The sequence below is a fragment of the Ammospiza caudacuta genome, chromosome 1 (genome assembly GCF_027887145.1).
Source record: "Ammospiza caudacuta isolate bAmmCau1 chromosome 1, bAmmCau1.pri, whole genome shotgun sequence".
NCBI classification, from domain to species: Eukaryota; Metazoa; Chordata; class Aves; order Passeriformes; family Passerellidae; genus Ammospiza; species Ammospiza caudacuta.
In genome coordinates this window covers 57,428,819-57,453,874 of record NC_080593.1, presented here as the reverse complement: position 1 = coordinate 57,453,874, position 25,056 = coordinate 57,428,819, and the positions used below count along the sequence as shown (strand labels likewise).

General features: G+C 37.7%; 1 protein-coding gene across 1 annotated transcript in view; it reads left to right on the top strand.

Moving 5' to 3' along the window:
* The window catches only part of TNS3 (tensin 3), a 116,875-nt gene that overhangs the window by 11,159 nt on the left and 80,660 nt on the right, over positions 1 to 25,056 (top strand). The window contains exons 5-11 of the mRNA XM_058817778.1: positions 411 to 494; positions 3,686 to 3,798; positions 5,414 to 5,474; positions 5,630 to 5,702; positions 16,469 to 16,598; positions 17,545 to 17,610; positions 20,945 to 21,049. Of these exons, the coding sequence (XP_058673761.1) occupies positions 411 to 494; positions 3,686 to 3,798; positions 5,414 to 5,474; positions 5,630 to 5,702; positions 16,469 to 16,598; positions 17,545 to 17,610; positions 20,945 to 21,049 (632 nt within the window). The remainder of the gene's footprint in view (positions 1 to 410; positions 495 to 3,685; positions 3,799 to 5,413; positions 5,475 to 5,629; positions 5,703 to 16,468; positions 16,599 to 17,544; positions 17,611 to 20,944; positions 21,050 to 25,056) is intronic.

The window sequence follows — 25,056 nt, the reverse complement described above, 5'->3', positions numbered from 1 at the left end:
AAAATGAATTTGTATTTTATAGAGAGAACTCCCAGTGGCACATTAAAAAAATTATGGCAAGTATCCTTCTTTGGGAGCCTGAGCTGTTTGGTTCTGCCAAAATTTTTTGCATTCTAATTTCAATGTATTCTTGTTGGAAGCATGCAATTCAGTTTATTGAATAAGCATGTAGATGCTTTGCTGAGGAAGGAAACTATCTTAAGGCGTTGAATGAGAAGGTGTCAATGGAATAAACACAATTGTCCACAATATCCAAATTATTAGAGTTGCTAGTTAGGTGCTTGTTTTTTTAATTTTTCTTAACTTCCCTCCTTTTTTTCTTCCAAATATTTTTGCATATTTCAAGCAGTAGCCTGCTGAATTTTTGAGATGACACTGAAGCAGAATAACATGTGTCTCTTTCTTGACAGTGCTGATCAGGCTCTAGACAGATTTGCTATGAAGAAATTCTTTGATGATAAAGTTTCAGCTTTAATGCAGCCGTCCCAAAGAAGGTATTAAATTTGTTTCTAATTTATATCAATAGGAAATGTCATAATTATCTTCTGCATCCATCCCTTAGTCCCTTTCCAGCTATGTGGAGGCTATTTCCACAAGATCTTTCAGTGCTTCCTGAATTTGCAGCACTTTATCTTGTATTAATATTCCTTGATTGATGAGATCTCTCCTTCAGTTCCTGCACATGGTCCCAGACAGACGAGACCTTTTGTACCAGACTGTTATCTAAATGGGTTCTCACTGCATTGTTTATTAACAAAGAGGTGTCACAATCTTGATTTTTCCAAGATAATAATAAACTAATTTTTCTGTGATACAATAATGAGTATGTGAAATATGCTGATTAGTGTGCAATTAAGATATTTTTACTACTTGTTTAGAGGATCTGCAGATTATGCACTTGCCCCATGTCCATGCTAGTAAATGTTTGTCAAAGCATGAGATATTCATTATGGCAAGTTCATGTATCTGGATGTGTTATCTTTTCAGTCTGTCTGTATGACAAAGGTTGAATTAAGATTCAAAGTATTTCACTTTGGAAAGTGAATAGTTCTGGGGTTCACTATCTACTATGACAGGTAATTGAAGAATTCAGTACCAAAAGAGACTGATACCCATCAGACAAATAATTGTGATATAGGTGAATCTCTTTTAGAAATATAAAATATCATCTGGGTTTGATTTGGTAATTACTGGTTTGGTTTTTTTTTTTTGTCTTGATCCATGTGCATGCAGTAGGTAGTTTAGAAGTTGTTTATAGTATAAGAATTTGCTAGTAATTAAAACAGAAAAACCAGTAGTAATAACTAATGTAAGGTGTTTGGTTCTGTTAATCTCTAAATAAAAACATACCAGTTACTTTTTTAACCCATTAGGTGACATGCACAGCTCCTTTTAACTTGAAAAATAGCAACACAACATTCCATTAGACTTGAAATAAACTTTTCATTAGTAGAAGTTCACTGGTCTTTTTTTTGTTTCCATTTTGTGCTTGTATATATGTGTATATGTGTATTGCATTTCAATAATAAGGATTTGAGAATGCTGCCTACCAGACAGAGAAGTGTGAACCATAGCAGCAAAAGGAAAGAGATGTTGTTAATCTTCCGATTTAGAAGCCCTAGACAGCAGGCATATTTCAGTGAGAGCTAGGAACCTCCACAACAGCCTCTGCATTGTGCATCAAGGTAGTTTTCCAACCATATTGATGGGAAGTTTCAGTAGCTACTAACTTAAGTGAACTGTAGGTGAGCCCTAAAGCTAGACATTAGGTATAAATGATTGCATCTGTCTTTCCTACATCCCCTTTAAGGACACTTACTTAATTCTTCTGGGGGTAACTGCCGGTGGGAGGGCCTCAGAGATACTCGGTTTCCTTCTTGACTGAAGGAGTTAACATCTTTCCTCACCAGTACTGAACTTGAGCTGCCCTTGCCATCTTCCATACATATACACATTACCACTTAAGAGGGTAATTTCTAATGAGAACAGAGGTAGTTTTCCAAACTTTATGTCAGAACTGTTATCCCAAATCTCATCTTTCCTACCTTTGCCTGGCCTGGCAGTGGCCACTAATCTTGTTGTAGAGAAAGGAAAACCAACTCTCTTAATATTTGTGGATAACTTTATACTCCTTTGTCCCCATTCTGATCAGTCAGTGGCCTTTTAATACGCTTTTTCTCTGAAACCATTGCTGGGTAATTAATTAGTGATATCCTTGTTAAAACCCAGTTGATGTATAAATGGGTATAATTTAAGTGGATCTCAAAATTGTAAAATATGAAAATGCACCAATTTTTCACATTTTGAAACCTTTTCTCTACCAAATCTTGTCTAGATAAAAATAAATTGTCGCAACTAAGTCACTTAGCTTTTTCCTACTACTAGTTGGGTACTGTAACAATGACAAGAAGAGTAGCTGTAGACCAGACCTATTTTGAATCCATTCTCAGATAAGCAGTTGAAGATTTCTCTGAATGAGAAATGCAGATAGAGACCCTTCATATGAAAAAAATTTCTCACAAACCTTCAGGATAAATGTTTGAATGCTCTTCTCAAAAATAAGCTGACTGTCTCTAGGCCCCTTAAGTGCACTACCTTGAGAAAGGTTTTCAAAAATTTCAGTCTAATTTTTGTAATAATTGAAAGCTGGTAAAGAGAAAATGGTCACATTGGTAATAGTAAATAATTTATTAAAGTCGTGAGAGGTCACTGACAAAACATTTTAACACAATATTTTTTGTCACGTTAGGTGTGTCAATTTGTAAAATTTGTGCTTTTGATGTACCAAATCCTTTCAGAAAGACTGAAGGAGAAAACAACAACAAAAAAAGCCTTTTCTTAACATTTAAAATAGAGCTTTGCAAGCTCTCTGTAAAATTAAATCTATTTTAAATTACCCACAACCCCTATTCTGGGATAGTAAAGCTGTTGTTACTCAGCAGGATATCCTTAGTTGTGGTTTTGCCAGGAGTTCAGCTAATGAGATCTGTGCATAAAGGTGAAAAAAAGGTGATTTTTCTCTATACATTCCTGAGAATAAAGTTAAATGAAGATTGTCTCATAGGCATGGAAAAAAAAGGGACTCAAAGCTGGTGGAAAAATTAAAGACACAGCAGTGATGTTTACTTGCATGTATTTGCTCAATAGCTTGTGACCATACCACATATTAAATCACAGAAATAGAATAATTTTCACAGTGCTGTGGAAGTTTTCCTCTAGTTTGGTGCTGAATGAGATCACTTCTCAATATGAAGATGTTATTTGACTGCATTGCTCTTGAGATTTCTGATGAGGGCACTTCTTGCTCTTGTTTTAATGAAGATGACTTCACTGTAAATTGGATGGGAACCATATCATGCTGCTGTGAAAATTTAAGACTACAGTTGTAATTAGGAATGTGTACCAAAACAATTGACTTTACTGTCTCTTCTACTTAATTTCTTACTTAGAGTAGTAATGTAAACAACTAAAATAAAGATATCAACAATAGCAATGTAACAGCCATGGATTTAATACAGTGGTAAATTAAAGTGTCTTTTCTGTTTTGTGAAGATTATTATTTTGGATTTATGTGTATTGTCACAATACTATTGATTACCCATAATCTGGAAATACCATTGTGTAAGTAATGTATTTCCCTAGTATTAGTGGTTTTATATAATTCAGATAAACTTTTTGTTTTCAGATACGTGCAGTTCTTAAGTGGCCTTCTATCTGGATCCGTGAAAATGAATGCAACCCCTCTTTTCCTGCACTATGTTATCCTTCATGGCATCCCCAACTTAGATGCTGGGGGAGGTAAATTACCTAATTTTTTGTTTTCAGGTGTAGGATCAAAGTCTTGTTTCATTTTGGAACTTTCTAGAAAGGCTGCATGAATCTCAGATTAGAATTAATATCTTTTTGATATCCATCAAAATATTCCCAATAAAGTAGCCAGAAGAGAAGCATTCTAAGAGTAAAAATTGGAGCAGGTGAAATCAATTTCTTGTTCTTTGTTAAATGAATAGTTGATGCTATTCGTCTCTGCCTATCTCTGAACAGTTGTGGTCTCTTACTGTAAAGGATCTGGGAACCTGGTCACGTTTCATAATTATTTCCTCTTTGTTTTGGGAAATGATTATAAATATAATCTCTTTTCTGTTTTGAGAATGGATTTCATGTTGATAAGCTGTTCGGATAGGGTGTACTTACAGAATCATTTCATTTGGAAAAGGACCTCCAAGATCATAGAGTCCAACCTTTGACCCATCATCACTGTCAGCGAGACCATGGCATTAAGTGCCATGTCCAGTTGTTTCTTGAACACCTGCAGGGATGGTGATTCCACCACCTCCCTGGGCATTCTGTTACAAAGTTTAACAACCCTTTCAGTGAGAAAATTCTTCCTGCTGTCCAAAAGGAGCTTTCTCTGTGCAGTTTGAGGCTCTGTCCTCTTATTGTATCATTCGTTGCCCAGGAGAAAAGTCTGACTCCCACCTTGCTACAATCTCCCTTCAGGCAGGAGATTGGAGTGATAAGGAGTTATATGGAGTGATAAGGTCCCCCTGAGCCTCCTTTTCTCCAGGTTAAATAACCCAGGTCCCTGAGCCACTCCTCATATGTGTGGACATGTGTGGAGACTCTTCACCAGCTCTCTTGACTTTTTCTGGATACACTACTGCATTTCAGTGTCTTTCTTGAAGTGAGTGGCCCAGAACTCAACACAATAGTTGAAGTGTGGCCTCACCACTGCTGCTAACGTGGCTTGCTATCCTAAGTGGATTTAAAATTAAAATGATAGAATGAGATAATGTGCTAGAGCGCAGTGAAGGAATAAACTTTAGTGGTTGCACTTGATGAACTTAGAGGTCTTAAAGATTTATGATTTGTTTCTGCATTTTTATTATCCGAAGGTAAAATAGCACTGGTCTTTTGTAATATAATCAGCATGAATTTGATATTAATATATTTTCATTGTTGTTTAATCTTTTTTTATTTCTAAAATAACTGCTTTAATAAAGTCAGGGTATTGTTTGTTCTAGTTAGAAATTTAAGGGCCTTATTAATTCTGAAAAAAATCTGAAGATCAAATAATCTGTTTATTTGGAAAATGTTTTTATTTTATATTGGGGGTTTGCTTTCTTTTGGCCATTATCATTCTTCCTTTATTAATTTAATTTTCTTGAAGCATTTATTTCCTTCCTTACTAGAATCCTTTAAAGTCCCTCCCTATTGAATTCAGAACCACTCTAAAATAAAATAAAATAAAATACCTTTTAGCCAATTTTGCTTTGAAGGGTATTTTGACAGTCCAGCATTACCACTTATGTGCCATTTTGCTCAGTCTGGTTGTGCATGAAACTTCCTAGTTGTAATGGTTTTTCTATATCTGAATGTTACAAAACACTCTTTTTTGTTGGATTCTTTTCAGCTTGTTGGCCTTTTCTGAAGTTATACCAGGCTATGCAGCCAGTTTATACATCTGGAATATAGTAAGTTGTAAGCATTTTCCACTATGATTTGGTTTAGGTTTTAATTTCCATGATTGCAGAATTACATAGCCTTTTTTAGTTTTGTTTGTGGGTTTCTTCTTTGTTTTATGGTTTTGTGTCTTTAAACCATGTATTTTTTTTCTTCTGTCAAGTAGCATACAGTCAGAAAATCAAAGTCAAATCTGCATTGCTATAGACCCTGCCCAGCTTTTGAAAGGAGATATTATGGTGAGTTAATTGTATGGAATGAAAATCTATTGACATGACATTTAGTTTACAGTTTCTGACCTGTTTTGTGCTATAAAAAAAATTATTTAATGAAATGCCTGGAAATACTACAGAATAATTTAGATTAATTTAGTCATCATTTTTGGCTTTCATGGGAATAAAAAATCTTGTAAAACTCAAACAAAAAGGTTTATAGGAGCAAATTGTTTTCAAAACAATTGCTCTCAGCATTCTCCTTTTATAGCATCACCAAGTTCAGTAAGACCTGTATTGCTCTTTTCTTTATAAAAATAACTGTGGGGAGTATTTGTAATTTGGCATTAAAATATCTTGCCCTCTAATTTGGCAGGCAGTGTGCACAACTGTAAAACTATCTGCTATAAAGAAAATGCCTAAGTAATTCTAAATTGTTCTGCACTCAAAAAAGTGGTATACCAAATAAGGGATAGGTAATGTCCGAGGTCTGGCCAGCATAAGGTTAAATTTTGCAGTAGCCAGACAGGCATGGTTTGGACCCAAAGGTTATTTTGTATGACCTCATGTTATTTTTCAGGGACAGGGGGAGGGCTTCCTTCCTCGTCAGGTAGCGTGATGGAGGGAGTGCTCAGGTTTTGCTGAGGTTTCTGGGAGGTAGGGGGAGGAAGAATGGGAGAGGTCTGTGAGCAATTGTGTGTGAATTGTCTAGGTTTTGTTTACTTGTACTCTCTGTCATTTGTATTGTTGCTGTTACTGTTTGTGCATCCAATTCTCCAGCCTGCTGCGGGGGAGAGGGGGAGGGGTAGTGCTTGAGCAGTGTGTGTGGTTTGGAGTGTTTCAGTGAGAATACTAATTGGACAACACCATTTCTGAACCATGATAGTCTTATTTGGCACCCAATGTGAGGCACAAAGGGTTAGGATAGCAACAGGTCTGCTCAGAGTGGGTTTGAAACAAATTTCATCTAAGCATTTTGTTGCATTAGGTCCAGAGCCACTGGTCACAATGTTGCTTAATTTGTCCATGTAGTGTGGTACCTAATTTTATGTATTTCCATACCTCATGATATTTTTCAGATCAGGGAGAGGGGTCAGGATTGTTTTGTTGGTGTACTATGTGATACAAGCTTATGATGTGGTAACATCAAGGACAGTGAGGGCCATTTGGATGTGTATTGAGTACTGCTCTCCTGCCCTTACCTCCAGCATTACCTTTGGGAGTCCATTAATAATCATATCCAGTTTGTGGGGGGCACAGGGGAGAATGATTTTCCCAAGCTTTTCATCTCCTTTTTCTCTTTCAGACCTCTTACAACAGTTTTTGAAAATTTTGAATTCCCCTTGGATATTAAGGAAAGCTTGTTCTTGTGGCTAGGTCTGCCAGCTCTCCTCAGTCTGGTCCACACCATGTTAGTTACAGGAGATATTTTTTGGAGGGTCTTTCAGAGATCTGCCCTGAGGGTGGGTCATTATGAGTGGCATGGAAGGCAGGAGAAAATGGGCCAGCTTCTGAAGGACTATTCTGCTCCAATGGTTTGTAAGTTCACCCCTGAAGAACTACAAGACTCTGTTGAAGTGATAAAATATGCAAAAGAAGAAATGCTGTGGCAGTTCCAGAAAGGAATGAAGTTATGCAATGTGCGGGGCTCTGGCATCTGTTTATTGGACATTTCTCATTACCAAACAGCACCATCAGTGGGAAGGGAGGAAAGCATATCAACAGGCACTGTGGCCACTCAAACTGCAGCTGAACCAGGGGAACAATATGTGCTGGTAGCAGTTGCTCCTATACAGAAGAAGAAATCCAAGACTGAATCAACTGGCATAAGGGATGAAGAGGCAGTAGGGCACTCGACAAGAGGAAGAAACAGAGCAATCACCTGACATCTGTTTCTGGGTGAGCTATGAGGTATGAGTAAAGATTTCAGCCACCAGCTGAGTAGCCCCTGATGATGTGGCTGGTCTAATACTGGGATATTGTGGCCCACGATATGAAACCAAATGGTAGTGAAGCCAAGCAACTGGGATTTGTGTCTTGGAATGCGTGCATTGGGATTGAGAAGAGGACAGTGTCTCAGCCTCAGGAGGTAACTACTGTCAAGTATAGGGAGTGTCTTGTATCTTAACAAGAGTGATCTATTAGTGCAGTGAGACAAGTGGAACACCATGGAGAAAAGTACTTGAGAGAAATAGCTGTGATGGAGGTACTTTGTAAGGATTCAAATAATGAGCAATTCCCTATAAATCCAGATGAAGTCTGGTGTACACAAACACCGCATGTGGTGGAAGTTCCTAGGAAGTGCACCATTGCTGTATATGAACTCATTGACAGTGACATCATGGAAAGAAAGTGAACAAAGACCTTGCTCCCTATGGGCCTTCATCTTGTCCATAGAAAGACTGCCCCAGGACCTCCTGGAATTTCAGACAGGACTATCAGCAATTTAAAGAAATCTCCCATGCCCTACCAGTACAGACCAGTCTCTGCTATTAACAACAAGTGTTGTCCTGCTCAAGAGAACGGGTACACCATACAAAGCAACCTGTGGTTTTACGTGCATAACCATGGAGAGGATATATGGAGGTGGGATGGAAAACCCAGCTCTGTCCTAGCAGCACTGCTGTGTGAATTGAGAGGAAGCACAACTACTGCAGGAAATTCTTCAAGGATAAATCCTGCTCCAATTTCCAGTGAGTAAGACATCAGAGAGAATAGGAGGGCTGATGCTACTTCCAATGCTCTTGAAGGGATCTCTATGCTTACAAGAAATAAGTAACAAGTACTGTTACAGGAGGGGCCGTACCTTCAGCCAGGTGTGGGAAAGGGACAGTCTGATTTATTTGACTTCATGGATCCCACGGCCTGGAACATCAGACCCACATGAGTGTGAGGTTTTAGTTGACACCAGCATACAATGTACCCTGATGTTGTTGAGATATGTAGGAGCAGAATCTTTTGCTGTTTCTGTGGTGACAGGTGGCTGTAATGGAAGCTGTAGTGAGCCTGACTGGGAATGAATGGAAAAACACCCAGCTGTGACTGGTCCAGAAACCCTGTGCATCATTGGCATAGATTACCTTAGGAGAGGGTATTTTGAGGACCCAAAAGGGCATCATTGGGCTTTTGGTGTTTCCACAGCTGCTGTGGAGACAGAGGAAATTGTACAGCTGAATACCTTCCCTGATCTCTCAGAGGACCCTTCTGCTAACAGTCACTGCCATGACAATATAGCCTTGACAGTAGCGCAACAAACAGTGACACCATGTTTTGTCATAGCATGATGGCCCTGGTTGGGTAATAATTAACATTGACTCCATGATTCCAGAAGGCTGATCAATTGCTTTATTAGACTATACTTATTAAGAAAAACATCCCTTACAGACAATCAGATACAAGTGGACCCTATTGGTCCTTGAATCCAAATGCCATCACCATTGGCCAATTAAGAAGTTACCCTTTGGTAAACAAATCTCCATAACACATTCCACATGTTCACAAAAACAGGTGCAGCAAGTGAAGATAAGAATTGTTTATCATTCTTTTCTCTGATCTTCTCACAGCCTTCCCCAGGAAAATGCCTGGGAAACTTGTGCCTGTCGCTCTCTGTGACCAGAGAGTGGCTGCCGCAGTGATTCCTCATGAATGAAGTGATTCATCCTCCAGAAAGCCAAGGAGTGGTCAGCGAGACTCGCTCATCCTTTATTAGTACTCTGTGGCCAGTGCATAAGTCCACTGGAGAGTGGACACCACTTCTGAGTGCTGCTGTGCTGGGCATGCTGGAACTTCACTATGAACTGGAGCCCAAAGCAGCAAAATGGTGTCTCTTCACATTGCTAATGCACTTTTCTCCATTCCTTTAGCAGAAAAGTGCAGGCAACAGTGTGATGTTAACTGGAGGGATGTCTAGTACACCTGAAATGGACTGCTCCGGGATTTGAAATAGCCCCACTATTTGCCATGTACTGATCCAGACTGAACTGAAAAAGGGCAAAGCTCCAGAATACTTGCAACACATTAATGACATCATTCTGTGGGGTTACACAGCAGAGGAAGTTTTAGAGAAAGGCAAGAAGACAATCCAGGTCCTCCTGAAGGCTGGCTGTGCCATAGAGCAGAGTAGGGTCAATGGACCTGCCCAGGATATTCAGATTTTAGGAGTAAAATGGCAAGATAAGTGTTGTCAGGTTCCAATGGATGTAGGCAAAAAAAAAAAAAATAGCAGATATGTCCCCGTCAACCAGCAAGAAGAAAACACAGTCTTTCCTAACTGATAGAAGTTTTTGGAGGATGTATTTTTCAGATTTTAGTTAGATTGTAAGACCTCTCTATCAAGTGAAGAAGAATGATTTTAAGAAGAATGATTTTAAGTGTGGTCCTGAACAACAACAAGCTTTTGAACAAATCAAACAAAAGACTGCTCATGAAGTAGCCCTTGGGCCAATCAAGACAGGATAAGATGTGAAAAGTGTGCCCTATATCGCAGCTGGGGGGAAAATGGTCTTTCCTGAAGTGTCTGGCAAAAGATATCCAGGGAGACCTGACGACAAGCCCTAGGGTTCCAGAGTCAGGAATCCAAGGGCTGCTACACCCCTACTGAAAAAGATATCCTGGCAGCTTATGAAGGGGTTTGAGCTGCTTCAGAATGATTGACATCAAAGCACAGCTCCTCCTGGAGCCTCAACTGCCAGTGCTGGGTTGGATGTTCAAAGGATATTTCACACATGCCACTGATGCTTCATGGAGTGAGTCATGCTGATCACATGGCTAGCTTGAATAGGAAACCCCAATTGCCCAGGGATCTTGGAAGTCATCACAAACTGGTCTGTAGGCAAAAATTTTGTACTAACATCAGAGAAGCAGGAGAAGAAGGTGACATGCTGAGGAGGTCTCACTATATAATCAGCCCCAGAAAATGAAAGCAATATGCTCTCTTTACCAACAGTTGTGCTGTATTGTAGAGATACATTGAAAACAGAAAGCTCCTGCATGGAGTCCTATGTGACAAGTTGCAGAAGCTATTGAGGGACAAGGTGGATCAAGTCAGGTCACAGAACTGAAGGGCATCCAGTTGCCTTTAGATATTACTGAATGAGAGAAATGGCCAGCACTCTACCATGGATGGTGTACACTGACTCATGGATGGTGGCAAGTGTTCTGTGGGGGTATCTGTATTGGTGGAAAAAGATTAATTGGTAGCACAGAAGTAAACCTATCTGGGCGATTGAATGGCATCTAGACATTGCTGCCTGGATAGAGAAGTTGGCTGCAAAAGTACCTCATGGAGATGCACACATACTGAAGAGTTAGGCTACTGAAGAACGTTGCAACAACAGGTGGCTCAAGCTGCCAAGATTAAAGTGTCTCAGGTGGATCTGGACTGGGAACATAAGGGTGAATTATTTCTGGCTGGGTGGGCCTGTGATACCTCAGATTATGAGGGAAGAGATGCAACATACAGATGGGCTTGTGATTGAGGGGTGGATTTAACCATGGGCTCTATCTCTCAGGTTATCCATAAGAGTGAAATGTGCTGCAATCAAGCAGGACAAGCAGGTAAAGCCCCTGTGGTATGGGGGACAATGGTCATAATATAAATATGAGGAGGTCTGGCAGATTGATTGCATCACACTCAGGCAAACTCACCAAGGCAAGCATTACCTTCTTACAATGCTGGAAGCAACCACTGGACATGTACCTTGTACCTCAAACCAGTGCCAGCAGCACCATCTTGGGCTTTGAAAAGCAAGTCCTGTGGAGACATGCCACCCCAGAAAGAAGTGAGTTGGACAACTGATTGGACAACTGATTTCAAAAATTGCGTCATAGACACTTGGACCAGACAGCATGGTATGGAGTGGGTGTTTCATACTCTTTAACATGCACCAGCCTCTGGGAAAACTGAACATTACAATGGACTGTTAAAACCATATTGAAAACAATGGATGGTGGGACCTTCAAACATTGGGATGTAGCAGAGGCCACCTGCTAAGTTAACACAAGAACTCTACCAATTGAGCTAGCCCTGCCCAATCGAAAACTCCACATACTGCAGAAGGGAATAAAGACCCTGTGGTGCATGAGGAATATGTTAGGCAAGACAGTTTGAGTAAGTTCTGCTTCAAGCAAAGGCAAACCCATCCATGGGATTGTTTTTACTCAGGGACCTGGATGCACTTGATGTGTAATGGAGAGGTACAGGAGAAATATGGTGTGTACTTCAAGGGGACTTGATTTTTGGGTGAAAACAGTAATATTAAATTGTATAATGTTGGTTGCTGAATGACACTGCCAGTGTAAACAGTGAGAACAAACAGTGAGAATGGACCACTCCAGATACACCAGTCATGAGCTCCTGTTGCAGCTTGCAACCACCCAACAGCACACCAGCCCTTCTACCTTAGAAGACACCTAGGACAATGGAAATGATAGTCATGAACTGAATGAATGCAGCAGACAACTTGAAAGGATTAGGCCAGTGACTATGGAAATGATACCTGTGCTTGTGTGTGTGTGTATGTACATATATATATGTGTGTGTGTGTGTGTGTGTGTGTGTGTGTGTGTGTAGATGGAAGGTGTGGGTTTTGGGCATGATGTAGATGGCATAGAATAAGGCATGGATAATGTCCTGGTCCTGTTCAGGACAGTTTTAATTTTTGCAATAGCCAGAACGGGCATGGCTAGGACACAGAGGTTATTCTATACCACCTTGTTTCATTTTTTTGGGATGGGGCTTCCTTCTGGTTTGGATTGCATGGTGGAAGGAGCAGTTGGGCACTGTTGGGGATTCTGTGGGGGGAAGGTTTGAGTAATTGTATATGACTCATTCATTTGTTGTGGTTGTGGTTTTTATTTTCTTGTACACTCTGTTATTAGTATTGTTGCTGTTACTTTTCATTGTCTTATTTCACTGCTGTTTTCAATAAATTGTTTTTATCTCAGTCTGTCATCTTATCTTTTGTGCCTCCAATTCTCTTCAGCTTGCTGCTGGGAAAAGGGGAGAGGGTGTGGTTGAGTGGTGTGTGGTTTGAAATGTTTCAGTGGGAACACTGAATTGGGGAATACCATTCCTAAACCACAAGTGTCCAGATTTGGTATCAGATTATTTTTTTCCCTCTCCCTATTCAGTTCTGTATATTGTTCTTTTGTTCTTTCACTGAAAAAGGGACAAACGATTTTTAAATATACTATTATAAATTGGCATACTTTGAAAGTTTGAGACAGTTTCAAATTAAGGACATTTTGTTAGTTTTTGAAGGACTGTTGGTGCCTAAGGAAATGGAATAGATCACAATAGAAATCAGTCTGAGATAAACTCAGTATCTCTCAAATGAGATTTTAGAATAGAAAAAGAGCATGTAGCTTTTAAATAATGCATCTTTTAAAAGAGATAATCTTCCATAATCTCATGCTATTATCTGAGATAATTATGAGCAAACTAGTGTCTTTTTAAACATTTCAGTGTTTTCTAAACAAAAACTTTAGTTTTGAATATTTTTTATTCTGTCTAAGCAAAATCTTCAGTGGTATCAGACAAAAATAATGATCTGTAAGATGCTCCACCTCCAATTCATAAAAGGTTTAACTGTTTGAAATGCATGTTCGTTTGTTTGTTTTAAAAAGGTAAATATCCTTTCTTGCCTTAGATTTAAGGAATTTTTTAACATCATGTGAATAGCATGTGGTGATACAGAACAGATGCAGCTGTTGAGAAGCTGCACTGACATCTGCAAATGCATATAGGAATTTTTCAGCACATTACAGTGGCTTGCTGTCCTGGTTTAGGGCAAATTTGGTGGAGAATCTGCAAAGGAGGGCCCCTCCAGAAAGCAAACCCACACGGCCCCTCCCCCCAACCGGTTCGGAAAGAATTCCTCAGAGAGAAGTGGAAAGAACCTGTTTATTTAACAGGCACAGCCCCCCCCAGCACACAAAATGAACAATACCGGATGACACCGCTCTGAGAAAGATGACAAAATCAGAAAGTCTCTTTCGGGGGTGGTTGCTCTGTTCTCAGTCCCTCCGGTGCTGGGGCAGCTGCTGCAGCCAAACGGTGCAAACCTTCGGTGTTCCCAGTCCCAGTCCGGAGCAGGTTCGAGATGGTCGAAGAAACAGGAGAGGAGAAACAGTCCAGGAAGGAATTTGGACTGTTTAGCTAAACTAGCTAATAAGCAGAAGCAAAAGCAAGCAAAGTGAGAGCAGAGAGAGAGAGAGAGAGAGAGCGCAAAGCAGAAAGCCACAAGCAAACGAAAGCAGTCCTATATACTGCCCGTCTCTGTGTCCCTGCTAAGAGAACCCCAAACAAAACTTTCACTCTTCAAAGCCAGTCTTAAAGGCACAGAACATATGAATGGGGATACAAGCATCATAACGTCACCCCAGGACACTTGAGTTAATTATTGATTATGGCATCAAAAGGTAGTGAAGTCAGAATTCAAAGTTATGCTTAGGCTTCATTGAAAGTTTATTATGCATACTGAGCACTAAAAGATGGTTTTAGTCTATGGATATAGAGGTAAAATATTACTGATTGTAAGAGAGAACAAATTTTCATTAAAAATTACAATTCTCTGTAGCTAAGTTTGTTAGGATAAAAATTAAGTTAATTTTAACTTAAATTAATTAAAACTTTAAATTATTTAATTTTAAACTAGTCTGGGTTAAATCCAAGGCTGGTACTTTGGATTAGCAAGTAGAAAGAAGGAGGAACTCCCTCTGTCATTCAGTATTTTTATAAATGAGATTATGTAAAAGGCAGTACATTTTGAATAAATCCAACAACTGTTCAAAGGCAAAATTTAAATTATGTATGAATGTATGTAAACTTAAAGATGCTCTTTTCAAGTATTTTTGCTCACATAATACAATTACATGGAGTTATCACAGTTACTTTCATATAATTTTACATTTTGGAGCAGGTTAATGTGGAAAATACATTTGTAAAGACCCTCGAGGGGTAGTTTTAGATAATTAGCTTTAAAGCATCTACATCATAGTGTGGCAAAAAGCTGGCAAAAAGCTGATAGGCCAAGAAACACTTACAGTGTATTGTAATTAAGAAATAGTAGGCTTCTGATTGTGATGGCATGAATTATAACATCTGTATTGTCTCAACCTTCTCAGCAGACTGAAAATAAAATGAAGTTTTTAAAATGCCTCTCAGTTGCCTCATCTCTAGATGATTAAAAAAAAAACAACCCAACAGGTTAGTTCTAATATCTCTCATCAGGGCTCTCTTAATTCTGTTTCTGTCCATTTTTCACTTCTAGGCAAACTTGCCTTTTTCATCCTTTATGATGGTGTTTTGTCCTTACAGAGCTGCTTGGCATGCTGGAGATTGAGCACTTGTTTATTGACTCAAGCAGTCAAACTTTATTCATACCTTACCTTTTGGTAATTAAAGTAGTCCAGTCATGCTGGTAGTTGTGTTGGACTAAAAGGAAGTAGATCCCTTTAACAGGGGTATGTACACAATTAGTGCATGTAGAGCACTGTCTAAAGAAAGAAGCAAATATTATTTTACCTGGTATTGCCAATATACTGTAGGGGATTCTCTTAAAACAAACAACCAACCTCCTTGCTTTCCGATTAAATAGAGACTACATGCACAGAGAATCACCCAGCCCTTGTAATGGTTTAGGAATATGTGATTTGCATACAGAATACTTGACAGAAAACATTTCTGGTATATGGGCTGAACTATTTCAGTAGTTGTCCTGTGTGCCAGGTATATGGTGAGTGCTGATTAACTTCTGGAATTTAGGATATCATGAGGTTACTATAATGAAGACTAGATAGTAACATCTTGTTAGATTTTTCATTCTGTAGTGAGAAGAATTTCAGCACTATATTTTAACCCCAACTTTCAGAAGCATCCTTTGTAAACTCTTACATTTTTCTTGCATTATTTAATTTGAGTAACTCTATTCTCTTCAGTTGTTTGGCATTTTCTATCTAGGATGCTTTTCTTATTCTGACTTTAATAAAAGTGATTTTTTTTTTCTTTTCAATGCATTTCAGTAATATCTGCTTTATCATAAAATCCTGATATAATCAGGATAGTATTACAAAATTTTCAGTCCTGTGACTAAGGTTGCCAAAATTTTTACATATTCCTGTAAGAATGCTGAGTGCCTTTGTATGACAGTAGAGTCAGAGAATTAGTAGGTAAAATATCCATAGGTTTTGTCTAAGGGAAGCTGGTGTTAGACAATGGGTGTGGTGTTCACTTTTAGCTACTGAAATTCATACTAGATGTTTTTCTAGAGTTCTTGTTCTAGCCAAGGTGTGAATACTGCTATCAACTTCCTGCAGTAACTTAAAATAAGATCCTAACATTAGAGCAGGTTTTTTTACAAGTCCTAAAATGGATATAATCAGCTTGCAGGCTTGCTTTGAAAAAGTCCTCATATTCTTGAGTTCTTTTGAAAACAGTGTGCTGAAATTCATTAATTTGGTAGGGAAGAGGTTTGTATACTAGTCAGCATTTCAATATTGTACACATATTGTGTACGGTATCACAGATATTGTGATTCTGGCTCATAACCTACTGACGGGGGACTGATAACGATGAAAATAGTGATTATTATTTTTTACATATCTAGAAGTATCCTGCCTTGGACCTGTGTAATCTTAAAGGATTTAAAAACACATACCCTGCTTGTTTCAATATCAGAGGTGTCTACAATAAATTGTGTTGTGGCTGCCTTAATTAGCAACTAATATATACACATTTGTTCAGAATTGTAAGAAAATACTATCTGAGATAAAATGTTGCTCTGTTTTTCTAGATAAAGTGTTATCACAAAAAATACAAGTCAGCTACTCGTGATGTGATTTTTAGCCTTCAGTTTCACACTGGAGCTATTCAAGGACATGGCTTGGTGTTTGGCAAAGAAGATTTGGATAATGCCAACAAAGGTACTTGTCTTCTGTGGTTGGTTGGATGTGTATATATGCGGGTGTGCAAGCATATGCATGTGATGATCTTCTTCAGCACCCATTCTCAAAAGGATTCTTTTTTTTCCCCCCTTACTTATTTTTGGGGAAAGGGAGACTGCTTTGAGTTAGTTAAATTATAATGTGTAATACCAGTAAAACTCTAATGACAGGAAAAGCTCTTCAAGCAAGTTAATTGTCAGAATAATTCAGATACTCCTACACAGTCCTTATCACCTTCTCCCTCATTTAAATGGTGACTCTCTTTGTCACCATTGAAGGAAATAAGATGAGCTAAATTATTCTCTTTTCTTGCTAGTGAAAACTGTCATAAAGTCTGATAATGTGTTTGTGACATAGTCTGAGTCTTTTAATATGCTTCAGAATATCAAAGAATGGACACAGTTTTCAGACACACTTGAAAATGTGTCACACTAGTCCTCATATTTTCCAAATCATGCTGTCAGTTTTATTGTGTTCATATGCAGGATCAGAACTTCTTAAGCCTATGTTACTAGCAAACTAAAATCAATCATATTTTCCTGCAGCATGCACCCTAAGGATACCAAAACTTTTGTAGTCAAGTATTGTGGTTTAGGCAATATGGGGAGCAATTTTAATTTTCCTAGGTGTGTTTTCTTTATAAGTCACGTCGGTCTACTGTCTAGAGAGAGGATTAGGATGTACATCTCTTCTGCTTTTGACTGTTTTAGAAAGCAAGCAAAACTCCAGCTGGGATTTATGTGGTCTTTTCTGGAGAATGTGTGGCACAAAAAATATGGCTTTTAAAACCAGATCACTAAGCTGCAAGTGGGAAGGGAAGAGTGATGAGGGTACATGAGAAAGCTGTAGAGAATCCTGATTTCTGAGTGCACTGAAACTGCTCTCCTGGGAAACATCTTGCTGAATTCCTGTCCTTTGTTCTCAGATGACCGTTTCCCTGACTACAGCAAGGTGGAATTAGTGTTTTCAGGAACTCCAGAGAAAATTCGAGGTGAGCATAGAGAACCAAAAATATGCTTAATTTGAAAATAAATCATATTGAAATACACATTTTTTAAAAAAAGTATTTTTTCCTCTTTTCTTCCATTTCTCTTGTAAAATATCTGAAATTTTACACTTTCATTAAAATATATTAGTTATTGGTTTAAATTTGGAAAAGTTAATAAAGACTCTGCATTTATATCAGCATAGAAGTCACCAGATTTCGTTTTAAAGCTATACCAGAACACTTTCTACAACTAGTAGAAAACTTTAATGTATCTGTGTAAAACATAGATAGTAGGTGGTTTGGCTCAACATAAGTGACAGCAGTGTCCCATAATCTCTTTTGGATGTTGTCATAATTGATTATGTTTGCAGTATTGAAGTTTGGACTGTCTTCAGTTTAGTATAAAGAGATACAGGTGTAGTTTTCTTGGAAATGTTTCTGCTTTGATGTTGGCTTGTATGATGTTCTGCATGCTTCCAAAATTCTATTTTAATATGTTTAAGATTATGTGATAATTCTTACTTGCAGTAAGAATTTAAGATTATGTAGATCATTGCAGCTTAATTCTGTTAATGAATGTGTTCTTAATAATTTTATGGTGTCCCAAAAAGAATGGATTCTGCTTAAGACTGATTGAAAACCAAATACTCTTAACTGTCTCTCTTACACATATTCCCATTCAGTATCCTCACTGTCCTGTGAATTGTGTATTTTCCTCCTTTTTTTTCCACATGAGTTTGATAATCTAGAAAATTATGGCCATAGCCACTAAGAATTTGAATTTCGTCCAACTGAGCACAAAAATCTCACTTAACCTGTTTGAAAGCCATAAAAGAAAACCAGTTTTATAAATGAATTTGTCTAGCTTGTTCTAAATGTTTCTGGATAGTAAATGTTTGAAGATAGGCCAGTTAACATGACTAAAAAAGGACCAAAATTTTTTTCAAGTTTGCCTTCCTTAGATGACAAATGAGAGGTGTGGATTTTTTAGTAGGCTTCAAGCTGTTGAAAAGTAAGGTTGTAAGTAATTGGATATTTGTATTCAGTTGCTGTCTGAGGCATTAACTAGGTAGGAAGAGCAGCTCACCTTTGTTACTCAACAAGTTATATTTTTTTAAGAAGAAGTCTATGCAGCAGTCTGGGAAGACGTTGAAAAATTCTTTAACTGTAGCACCATAGTATATGATCCCTATATAATGGTTAATGCTTAGTTTTGCACCATACAGTGCTTAATACAAATACCAGAGATAAATGTGACCTTGTGTTAATTCTCTACATCTGTGCCAGCTTGTGCCAGCTAATGCTTCCTTATTTACTTGTATTAGTGATTAATATGTACTAGTAGAAATCTTAGTTTTGAGAACAAGGATCATCTATCTCAGAACAAAGAATGATAAGAGAAGGACATTATGACATCACCACATTTGAAATATTCTCAAAGAGAAGAGATTAATCAGAAAATCTGGAACCATATCCAAATAAGTCCACAGAAATAATTAGCATAAATGCATGTATTCAGGAAATGTGATGAGTATATATTTGTTTCAGGAATATAAGGTGGTCTGTTAGGTTACTGGGAGTACCTGCTTTGAGGAGAAATCCCCAAGCAGCCAACACTGCTAGTTATGTTGGCTTTCTAACCTATGAATTGGTTGGAGAGTTTATTTCCTGGTTTTTGGTGACATCTTGAAATACTTACTTACAATTTCTGCAAAATGGGTTTTCCACATCTGAAAATATTATAGAATCATAGAAAAACTACAGGGTATCTCTGGTTCATCCTCCTGCTGAAGTAAGGCTCATTTGTAAGATCAGACCAGTTTCCCTAGAGCTTTGTCCAGTCAAATAATGAAAAACTTCAAGGACTGAGACATCACAGCCTCAGTGGGTGGGCTTTTTAAATGTCTGACTGTCCTCACAGTGGAATTATTTTTTCTCATGTTGACTCTAAATTTATCTAGATTCAAATTATTCAAATTATTTTCAAATATTTCAAATATTTTCCTTCTGCCTTGCTCCAAACTGGCTGTTTCCTCTACAGCCTTCAGGAGGCTGCTGTCAGCTCTTTGTCAAGACCATCTCATCTCCAGACTGAAGAAGCCCTGACCCCTCAGCTTTTCCTCACAGGGAGAGTCATCCAGTCCTGATCACCCTTGTCATGCTCCCCTGAACTTGGTCAATTTGTTAATATAATTTTTGTATTCTGTAGCTTTAAGCTGGACACAGTGTTCTAGAACATAACTGACTGTGTTATTTTTAAGAAACAATGCAGTTGCCAAGAATATAATATCCTTGAATATTTAATAATAGAGTTTATAAATCTGCCTTGTTACAAATGTCATCACAGAAACACTCTATATATGGCTTTTTCCAGGCTGCATATAAAGGTACAGGACCATAGCATTCTAGTCTTATTTGTAACTATTTTTGTTTTAAATGTCACAGTATATGCATAATACTGTTGCTTTAGAAAAATTTACAGTAGGACTTGCTTTGTAGACACAACCAAAGGTTTCAAAACTGAGAATTTCTTTGTTCCCTAATCTAGACAGAAAAGACAATCTGTGATTTGTATCAGTATCAAAACCACGTTCACAGTAATGAATTCTTGATGCCTGTGCTTTGCTTTTGAATCACTGCATTATGCCTAAATTCCTCACTGTATCCATTTAAAACCTGAACATTATTTAATGCCTTGTTAAGGGCACAAAAACATGGGTTACTGCTGAAAATTCCAAGTCTTTTCAGCAGAGCATACTTAAATGCAGCAAAAGACATTGAAAGCCAGCTGTCTAGTCTCAGATTCTGCAGAGCTGCCACCTTGGAGGAACTGGAAGGGACATGAAGTCACAGTTTTCAGCTCTTCCTGTTTATCCTTAGTGATAAATTGCTCTGGTATTAGAATGATAATCTATATGAATCAGAATGAAATCTGTAACAAAGTCTAATTTTGTCATTCCTTTAAAACTATCTCCTTATAGATACTCATAGTTTCATTCTCAGAAGCTCTTTATCATGTCTGACCCTCTAGGGCTGGGTGGATCATCTTTGTTACTTGTGTTTAGGGACTGATCCAAGTTATCAGCCTACATCATAATCAAAAAGCTCAAGATAAAATTATCTGAATGATAAATGATAAATTAAGCTTTTCTTCTTCTTTTTAAACTGTTTTGTTTAACCTTTCTTCCCCTTTTGCTGCTTCTTACATTTCAGAATAGGTAGTTGCCATTCAGGGACCAAAGGTCTGTCAGAAGGCTACAGACATACGTACATATGTGTGTGTATATAATTACATATGTGACTGATAATTTTTGGTTTCAAACACGTCTCATTTTAGGATGTGAACACCTTCAGAATGATCATGGAGTAATAGTTGATTACAATACATCAGACCCACTGATACGCTGGGATTCGTATGAAAATATGAGCCCTGATGGGGAAGGTGAGTAATTTTGTCACATTAGACCAGGGCAAAACATTTTGCAACAGTTCCAGGGTGTTCGAAAGAAGAAAGGAGACCTCATTTGCTTGAAGGTAAGGCCACTTTACTGATATGTGAAGTAGCTTTCTACCCTTCCCTATTTGGCATTAGTGGTTCTAATTTAGGAAAGAAAGCTGTAGTAGTTGAGATTCCTGTCAATACACAGAATGAACTGAGACACAACTGATTGATAGAAGTTACTTGTAAATTTGCCTAGAGACTTCTCTTTGTTCAAAAACTTCTATTTGGAATTCTAATACAGAATTTTAAGAACAACAAAATTATATGGTGAGTTTTTAGCTGTTGGTTACTATGTTATCTGGAGTATTTCAGAACATGCACCAGGCTGTTAATAAACAAACACTAAAGGGTGTGCCTATTTTAATATCTTCCTTTGTAAATGTACTTCTTTACAGATTTTTTAGATTTTTTTTCTGTAATCAGATGGCAAAAGATGAGAACCTTCAGTACTGCCTTCAGCTTCTGACTCCAGTGTGAATGTTCTCCTGATGTTTTGCTTGAGTGAATGCTGTGCTTTTAATGGATGTAGTTTTCATGTAAGGACTCAGAATGTTACACCTGTGGCTGCACACGTCAGTGCACATGCGTGCCTGACATCTTACAAGTAAAAACATTAGATAAGGTATTGAATAGATGCCAAAGTTCTTGTTTTTACAACTTGCTTGTTATCAAATGAGAGACACATGAAGCTAGGATACTTAGGTAGCTGCTCTCTAGGTTCGGTTTCAATTGATTTTTATAGTCTGGATTTGGCAATGACCACATCAGTGAAGGCAGAATCTTACTGGGAGCTTGACCTTCTACCACTGCCTCACTGTTGTAATAAGAGTATTTCCTAACGCACAGGAGACTCCAACCTGCAGAAAACTGGAGGAATAGAGAGGGTGGAAAGAGAACAATCATTTTATGCAGCAGGTAGACCACTCCATAGGGAGTCATCAGAGTTGATTGAGACTGTGCAGTGTATTTTAGGAGTAACATCAGAGAGACTGAATCTTGACTGGAAGTGATATCTTTATTCCTACCCATGATGTTTCAATTTAATTTATGATTCCTTTCCCTTCCTTCCTCTGCCATCCTTTCCCCCTTCCTTTGCATATACCTAGCCCTCAACAAGCAATGCATTGATGTCAAATATTTTTTAATTGCTGAGATTGATTGGCTAGATGGGTTTGTCCTTCCCATCCTCATGCACTGCATTGTAGGTAACTACAACAATGCAGGAAGTTGAAAGCAGAGATAAACATGCAGGCAGCACTCTGTTGGAAGATACAGAACTGTATGCTGTTCATGTCTTTGATAAGAGTTAGTCAGGGCTCATTTTCAAGTACAGATAGCTTGTTTGCCTGCTGTTCAGAAGTCATATGTGCTACTGAATAGATTTTTATATCTAATTTGTGTGGAGTACTTTTTAAATTACCTGAGATAGACCAGAAATATGATATGATAGCATAGATATTAAGAATTTCATTGTACATCTGCAAAAAAACCCACTTGATTTTAAGCTAGAAAATATACCACAAGATTAGATGTATATAGTTATTCTTTTCTCAAGTAAATATTTATGAGGCAGACTGTTGCCTTATGATATTCAATAACAGAATTGTAGGCAGAGCAATGTCTCTGCATAGGTTGGGCAAAAGATCACGAGGAGCACATACACAGGCAACAGATATATTTTTCTCTTAAGGATGGGGTCTTTACTTAACACAAGTTTGAGCTTACTCTGCTGCTTAGGGTAAATATACTGCAGTTAGGTAATCTTCTGTGTAAGATTTATAAACACCGGGACAAGCTTCTCTTTAGGGTTTGTGCAGATGTTTAGTATCATGCTTGTGTGTTAAAAATGTGTATTGCATCCTAGTTTTCACTAAGGTGAGGGACCACTACGAGGAGATGATGATTTCACATCCAGAATGTGATCAAAGTCAAAAACCTTAGAATATGAGGCCTCTAGCTGTAATCCTGAAGTCTGAGAGAGAATCTCTTCTGTACTTTAGAAAATGTAAAGGTGCAATACATGGCACATTGAAAGTGCATAACAGTGGTGATATATTTAAGGTGCAGGGAAGTGTCATATAGAGCACCTTTTTCAGTTCTACTTTACATTAAGTTAAACCCATAGACTTATGTAGGATCTAGTCTTTATGGTTTTACTTGTACCTGTTTTCCCACAGGAATTTCAGTGGTAACAGTATGAGATGTTAGTGTGACAGATGATTCTTGTATTACAGTTATACACCTTTTTGTTAATTTCAAAAAAACGTGAGCCCATGAAATTCCTTACCAAGGTGGTCAGGAAGGCTACAGCAGAGCCTTTGTGAACCTGAATTGTTTTGTAGGTATATGTGCATGGAATGTGTATTTCCAAGTTGCTATGTTAAAATAGAAATTAGAAGTGAATAAGAGAATAGTATCTATTTTGAAATGGTACAACTATTTGGCTTTATTACCAAAAGAACAAAAGATGGGAAGACATGATAAAAGAAAAATATTCCCAAAGGCTTTTGATTTACTGGCATGATACAGTATTATGGACATAAGCAACTGCCTTTTAAAAGATCTTGAATCCTTTGCTAATAAGATTGTGTACATGGGTGTTGAATGTAGCCAGGCTGTATTCAGTTTGTTATCTGAATTTAGTTCTTTATCCTTCATTCTTAATACTCTTACAGAATTTTGACAATTGGAAAGCAATAAATTATTTGCATTTCTTCTTATAAATACTGTTTCTTTTCCAATCCCTTGGGAAGAGGTCCTCCATAATAGATAAAAAGTTTTATGAAGTTCTTAATTTTCAATTTATGTCAGATTTCCTCCTCCTTGAGCAAGACATTAGCACAGAGACTTCTGTTACACTGATGTAAAAGTATGCATTTAAGTGTAGTATTTGGAACCAGAAGAATTGGATCTTCCCACTGCCGTGTAGAAGTTTTGCTTTTCCTATGTTTTTGAAGTCAGGAAAGACTTTTGTGATAGAAAAGAACAGAAATTACTTTTGATCTTTCTGAGCTCTCTTATTTTTTTCTTTAAAGTGTCACTTACCATACAATAAATGTGTATGGATTTACGAAAGGTTGTTCTTTTGCTGCAAAATACCAAGATACCTGTGGCCGCACAGGTATCCAAAATCTCTCTCAAATATGAAATGACAAATAATATTGAAAAAAGCTCCCCAAACCAGAGGAATTGAGGTAAATGGTAAAGGTTTGATTTGTCTTTTGTTGAGGAATTTTTCTTTTTAGTTCTCAGTGATAATTTCCAGGATTTTTACTTGGCATAGTGCATAAGAGATACTGTTCTTAAACACTTCCCTCCTGCTGAAAATGCAAGTCTTTTTTGAATAGGAACCATTAGTTTATATGAAACCTGCCAGTGGATCCTGGTAAAAACCTGGGCTCTCAAGTGTTCTGAAAATGAAATCAGATTTCAAAAAGATATTGAAATAAAAAGATACTAAAATAATATATATTGCTAAAGAACATAAACTTATTTAAATAGAAAAGGTGAATTATTGGAAGAAGAGATGAATGCTACTCTTCCTTTTGCACTGTCTGACTGCTTTTTCTTAAGTCTATTCTAAGTATCCTGATAGACCATTACAATTATTCTAGAGAGAAAATGCCATTTGTGTATGTGGCATTCAGTTGCTTGAGATACAGGATTTTCATTTTTTTTTAATAAAGAAAGCTGGTAAACCCAAAGTTCATTGTTGGCCAAAATAGTATTTGTTTTGGTTCAACTGAATTAAGTGGATTGGCAACAGAAATGCACACGGTTCTTGTTCAGTGTTCCATTTTAAGACATCTCACTTCATTTAACAACTGCTAAAACCCCCTGCACTCTTTTGTCTTCCAACTCTACAGTCTGTGGAAAGAGAAGCACATGTGCATGTTAAAATTGCTTAAAATGACAGATGAAGGACTTTGATTTAGTCTTAACAAAGC